Here is a 6,681-nt window from a genome sequence, read left to right as displayed (position 1 = left end):
AGTTGTCCTAAATAATAATAAAAAAAAGTCCTCATTTTTTCCACTTTTTTCTAGGGGGGGTGGGGGGGTGGGGGGGGGCGCTTCAGGTTTTTGTGCCTACAGGCACCTGAGATGTAAATCCGGCCCTGTGCACAAGAGCAGGCAATGTCAATCACTAGGAATGAGCGAGTGTCAGGATGATTGATCTCGACACCTCAGAGGTTGCAAAGAGGAAGAAGCAGAATCAGCTTCTTAAATATGTGGCAGCAGTAAAACAATTACTCATAACTCAATCGTTAAGCTGATGCCCATGGCAGTAACTGTTTAGAATGTTTTAGGGTCACATATCTTAAGCCTGTAGGAAACATTTAATTTTTTTAGTGGAAAAACTTTGTTTTAATTTACAGTTACGTTAGCTAAATATTAATTTAACAGTGAGTATTAATGTTATATGTAATCTGATCCACTGACACGTATATACAGTATATATATATTTATATATATTAACATTTTCTAAAGGTAACATATTAACAATTATTTGTCATACATAAATCTGACTCTTCAAGGGATTTCAGTTTTTTCATATTAGCTCCCATAGTAGCTCAATATGAGCCAGTTTTAATTTCAGTATAATAAATAGGGAAATTGTTCGACTACACTTTCATCACGTTGCAATGAGATGTAAGTATCTATAATTCATCTGATTATATCATCTGTACCTTCTGTGCTAGATCTGTTAATGGATCCTGAGGACAGGAATCATAAAACCATAAATTAGACAGTTTCTAAAATACTTCATGTTGGCAAATCTGGAAATTTAGATTGTTTTGAAGTTTAATAAATCCATTTCTTCCAGTTGCTTCTTGTTATAAACAATATTCTTCTTTTACATTACAGTTCTTTCTTGTAAATTGTTTTATACCTTAAATGTTGTTCAAGGCATTGAATAGCAATGTCATCTACATTTGAATCAAATTTGTTGGCTAGAAGATGATGCTGTTGAAGTAACCAGTTTAGGTCTCCACTCCCATACACACAGACTGCTCTCCTGTGAATACCAGTGCATTTGGGATATGGGGCTCCGTTTTTAATGTCTCCCTCACTGTATTCCCATTTTACCATCCTAGCCAAAGCGTTCATATCTGACAGTTGGTACTTATCACTGTAAGGAGAAGATCCTGGCACACCTGGCATCCTATTCAAAGTAGCCCATAGATGTTCATCTGGGCTATAGGTGTCCATGTTCCACTCTAAAAATGTCTGTGCTTCTGGGTTTTCAAATACATATTTTACAAAATCATAGGATACAACAAAATAAGCGTTTCCTGAGAACATAGGACTACTGATAGGTGGGGGTGCTTTCTCAGTAGCAGTCTCAAAAATAGAATCTCGCACTTCATGATGAAACTTCCAGCGCTTCATTTTCAAAGCTGACGGCCGCTCAGATTCTAGACTATTTTTTCCATTTAATGTTTTTAGAGTCCTAACAATTTCTGCATTAGTTTTGAGTGGGAAGTCCACCCCACATGTATTAATGAGGTATTTCCACTGCACTTCACTTTTTAGAAGATCCTGCATGCAGTTAAGATCCGCCTGCACTCTTGACCAAGAGGCATAGACCACCTTCTCCAGTTTAGATGCCACAAACACATTATCAAAACACGAGGTGATGGCTCTCACTGCATTTTTAAAGATATCGGTAGCCTTTTCATCCACATGGACACAGTAAACATTCTGAGGCATATAAATAACTCTTAAAAGTCTTTCAAACATTTCAATATTGTCATGGATTACCATAGAATAGGCAATAGGAAACGCTTCTTCTTCTTTACTCATAGGAAACACAAGGTATCTCCTGAATTCCTTGAAATATTTGCAATCCTTTGTGAAATTTAAATAATTTTCTTCAGCTAAATGAATGATTTTTTTAACTTCTAGCCTGTACCTCAGTCCTTCCTCTATAGCTTCAGGATGTCCTTGAATAATGTTATTGCAGTTTGGTTTACCTTCTTCATTTGCTCCTAGTCTGAGAAATGTATAAATGTTGTCTTTGCAGTAGAGACTCTTTGGATTGTCTGTGATATCTTGAATGTCCTCAAGGCGGCATTGGTTAATTGTGTACTTTATCAGCATAATCCCAGAAAATGTTAGCAGGACCAGTATGATAAGTTTTTGGAGTTTAAAGAACTTGGACTTCGGCATTTTTCTAATTGTGTGCAGAAATGAGAGCCAGGGTAAATTAGAATGAATACATACAAATTTTTCCTTATAATGAATTTAGCAGTTAATAGTCAAGAAGGTATTGTGTCTGGCTGTAAAAAGGGAATGAATGACTGAGCAATGCATGATCTGCTATATAATGAATGACTTTTTACTCCGCCTTCCAGTGATTTTGCAATCCAACCTCTGTAACTCTTCAAGTGGAGTTTGCTGCTACTTAATCCGGTATTGTCACTAAAGTTAAACATTATCTGTTTCCTTCTTGCAGTTATATTTGCATATGTCTGGCAATCTGATACTCATACATCTTAACAGCGATTCAACTCTTGAGAATATTCATTTAGTCTGTATTGATATAAGCTTTAAACACGTTTTTACATCATTTCTTATTGTCTAAAAAGGCATAAATCTAACTGAACAACCTGTACTAATTTACTTCTGAAACCGATTAACAGAGACACCCTCATTTCAACAGTACACAACCATATATTGCTATTTTATACTGTAATTGTGTAGCAATTACTTGTATTTTAGTAATCTCACTGCATGTTGTCTAATATATGAAGAACATATAGTTGTTACATTGTTATAAATACATATTTCTTTTAGAATTATATCCCCTTCCATTAGTGTTTTTTTATTTTTTTGTAAAACCGTTTGATACTTTTAGGGCTATATAAAAGGAATTATCATTTCAAACCCTGCTCACAGGAACAAATACTACTGTTTTATTATGATTATTAATTGTGTGTGTGTATATATATATATATATATATATATATATATATATATATATATATATATATATATATATATATATATATATATATATATATATACTGTATATATATATATATATATATATATATATATATATATATATATATATATATATATATATATATATATATATATCATTTTACATTATGACAATCTGCTTTTTTGCTCTAATATTATTATTTTTTTCTTGGTAACACTATACAATCTTTGATGTCATATCATTTCTTATCATTCGTAATGCTATGCACCCTAACCTGCTGGATTACTCACAAATTTTCCTGTCAAAACTGCCACCTATATAAAAGTTTAAATACTGCAGTATTGGCTACAGAAAAGCTATGTAAACTTAGGACATCAGAAAAAGTCAACCTCTCTGAGTATTGTAGAGGAAGAGAACCCAGTCCTTTTTTTTTAATTCCCCAAGGTTTTACAAACTAAGAGACATACCCTTAATGAAAACTTGTGGTCAGTCTTGGACAACAAAAACTAATATCACATCAGAAGGGGAATATTAGGGGAGAAAAGGCATAAAGGGACATTCTTAAACCCCCCAAAATATAGAATGAGCTGCTAGAAGAAGCTATTGCCACTTTAAGATGATCACATGAAAAATATATATGTCAGGGGCTGTTTAAAGAAATGTTTGAATAATGTTTTATTATAAGAACCCTGACACATGTATTTTTCATATGTCCCCCCCCTTAAAGCAGCAATATGGCAACCCTATATAGAACTCAAGTTCTTGCTATATGTTTGCCAGACTCTGATTGCACACATAAGACTGGAGAAGTTAGCTAGAATATGTTTCTGAGTGATGAAATCTAAATTAGAGATATTACTGATGCTTTCATATCTTAAAGTAACCTATAGCTCATCTAGCAATGAAAACAGTATCATTTCTATAAAGTTGAACAGGTCAGGAGCTATAATTAGAAAGGTAGCATATAAGTATCTGTTACAGAAGCATTAGTTATTTTGTTGTGAAGAGCTTATTTCCCAGCAGCAATGCCTGAACCAGCCAAGCCAGCGCCTAAGAAGGGCTCCAAGAAAACCGTAACAAGTATCATTTCATAAAGAGTTAACTTTTTTTCAGCTTTTAGAAACTATTTTCTAAATACAAGATTGCTGGCCTCAGCTCTAATTAAGTTTAGTGATAAAACATTCCCATTGTCTAATCACCTCCAGAGTCAGACTGCTAATTGATAAGATGGACTGCATTGTTTTTTTTATGTGTAACTTGTTATCTGAAGTACTGTAATCCTATTGTGGCCTGTCAAAGGACATTGTCTCTCTATCTAAATGTGTGATGGGGGATTTTATGCTTCCCCCCCTGGGAGTGCCCTGTGTGCATGTAACCCTTAATAAAAAGCAGGCTGGGCATCCCAGTCCTGAGTTCTTGGTTGACCCTCAATCGCAGCGTTGACTCGTTTTGAGGGCAGAAGGGTATCCTAGCTGTACTACAGCTAAGGGGGATTATTCTACATTTGCGAGACTCATATAGAATACTATGGAAAGCAGCTTCTCCCCTCTTCAGCAATAGGGATCCAGGCTACTAAGCGGTCCATCTCTCAGCGAGACTAAGGGTAACCGTAACATTTGGCGGCAGCGGTGGGATTTTCCTGGATTTCCTAGGAGAGGTACAGAACGGATGGAGAAAAATTGAAGCGTACAACCCTAAAGGATTTACTTGAAAGCAGAGGGGGGTACGCCAGCAACCGGCCGAGGAGAGAGCTGATCGCAGAATTGACTGAACTGGATCAGAGCTTCACAATGGCGGAAACACCGACCACGATTAGTGACGAAAAAACCAGGATTGTTCGGGAGAGGCTCTCACTGTACGGGCCGAACCCCTCCATGGAATTGGTACAGCAGTTGATGGCGTAAGCGGACGAGGATATACGAGAGACTCGAGCCCACGAACTCAACCTAGTGAACGCACACCGCAATGCTGAAGCCCCGCAGGTAATCATCCCTGTCGAAAATGCTGGGAGGCCCAAGATACCCTATGCAGTATTTCGACCCTTCCTAGAGAGCGAGACAGGGATTGATGAATATTTGGCAGACTTCGAAAGGCAATGTGCTCTGCACCAGATTCCCAACAGAGAGTGGCCCACGATATTGTCTGGGAAACTATCCGGGCGAGCCCTGGAAGCCTTTCGTACTCTGGGTGCTGAGGAAGTGACACAGTATGAGCTAGTTAAGGAGACACTGTTGGGACGGTACGCGGTAACTCCGGACACGTATCGCCGACAGTTTCGGGGCACGAAAAAGAAGCCTAACGATACCCATATGGAATGGGTGCACCGAATGCGGAGAGCGGCAAATCACTGGATGAGTGGAAGTAAAGCAGTGACTGGTGAGGAAATTTTACAATTGTTTCTCTTAGAACATTTTTATAATGGCATGGAACAGCAAGGGAAGGAATGGCTGCGAGACAGGCGGCCTTCTACCTTAGAAGAAGCAGCCAAATTGGCCGATGAACATTATGACTCCCGTCTTCACGAACCCACAAACTACCGAGCTCCAGCACGGGTCGAACCCAGAGAGGTTTACTGTGCACCCCCTCTTGCTGAATTCTGAGCCCCGGTGCCCGCAGGGCCCGCCCGACACTCAGGACCTCCCAATAACAGCTCTGAGCATCCCAGACCGACTTGCCACCGATGCAAGCAACCAGGGCATTTCATGGCTAGCTGCCCCTTAATACGCACCAGACACCCAGGAATTACAATTACCCCTCTGGGTCATATCGTCCGGCCCGGGCCCTCTGTGTTAACCAAGAGGCCCCTATGGAGGAATATTTGGGGCCGCTTCACGAGGCGGACCCTGTATATGCTGCCTCAGATAACCGCCAGCACCATCGGCAGAAGGTATGGCTTGAGGGGCGATCTACCGAGGGATTGAGAGACACAGGGGCTACTATCACGCTGGTACAGAGTCATTTGGTGCCGGAGCACAAGCGATCCGGACAGACTGTGGCCGTTAGAGTGGCGGGGGGGGATGTGTACAAAATTCCAACAGCTAAAGTGCATCTTGATTGGGGAGCGGGAAAGGGGGCTGTGAACATGGGCATAATGGATAATTTACCTGCCGAAGTACTACTGGGCAACGATTTGGGCCCCATGACTTCTGCCTATGCTCCAGTATGCAACAACGAGGCGGACCCAGTGACTACACGGGCCCAAGCCCGGACGGAGCGAGCGCTCTCACCAGTGCGGGAGACACAGGTAAGATCTACCCCGACCTTGCCTGACATGTTAGGCCCCATACCCTGGGACACCCCAGATGCTTTCGAGACAGAGTCTAAGACTGACCCGACCTTACAAAAGTACCGGGAACGAGCAGAGACCGGAGGGGGCGGGGCAGATAACGAAACATTCTTATGGGAAAAAGGGAAACTATACCGCTGGACAGAGAAAAGGGGACAGCATAGGCGACAGCTGGTAGTGCCCCACAAATACCGTCAAGAAATCCTCAAGATAGGCCACGACATCCCCTTAGCAGGCCACCTAGCCATAACCCGTACCCTACACCGCATTACTCACACGTTCTTTTGGCCAGGGGTACACGCTGACGTTAGAACTTACTGTAACACCTGCGATGTGTGTCAACGAGTAGGAAGGCGAGGCGATCACCCTAAAGCCCATCTAGTAAATATGCCCATTGTAGAGGAACCCTTCAGGCGGGTTGCTATTGACCTAGTGG

At 40.7% G+C, this 6,681-nt stretch overlaps 1 protein-coding gene across 1 annotated transcript; it reads right to left on the bottom strand.

The window, feature by feature from the left end:
- Nucleotides 1–870: 870 nt before the first annotated feature.
- LOC128664527 (beta-1,3-galactosyl-O-glycosyl-glycoprotein beta-1,6-N-acetylglucosaminyltransferase 3-like) lies at nucleotides 871–2,181 on the bottom strand. Its single transcript, XM_053719347.1, has one exon. It carries the CDS (start codon nucleotides 2,179–2,181, stop codon nucleotides 871–873), a length of 1,311 nt encoding a protein of 436 aa, XP_053575322.1.
- Between the last annotated feature and the right edge of the window lie 4,500 nt (nucleotides 2,182–6,681).

The sequence above is a fragment of the Bombina bombina genome, chromosome 6, assembly GCF_027579735.1.
Source record: "Bombina bombina isolate aBomBom1 chromosome 6, aBomBom1.pri, whole genome shotgun sequence".
NCBI lineage: Eukaryota > Metazoa > Chordata > Amphibia > Anura > Bombinatoridae > Bombina > Bombina bombina.
The sequence above is the reverse complement of the archived record's forward strand: the minus strand, read 5'-3'. Positions and strand labels throughout refer to the sequence as shown.

What these genes read in the sequence shown, in the direction of transcription:
- LOC128664527 (XM_053719347.1), bottom strand. Translation starts at nt 2,181, where the DNA reads ATGCCGAAGTCCAAGTTCTTTAAACTCCAAAAACTTATCATACTGGTC.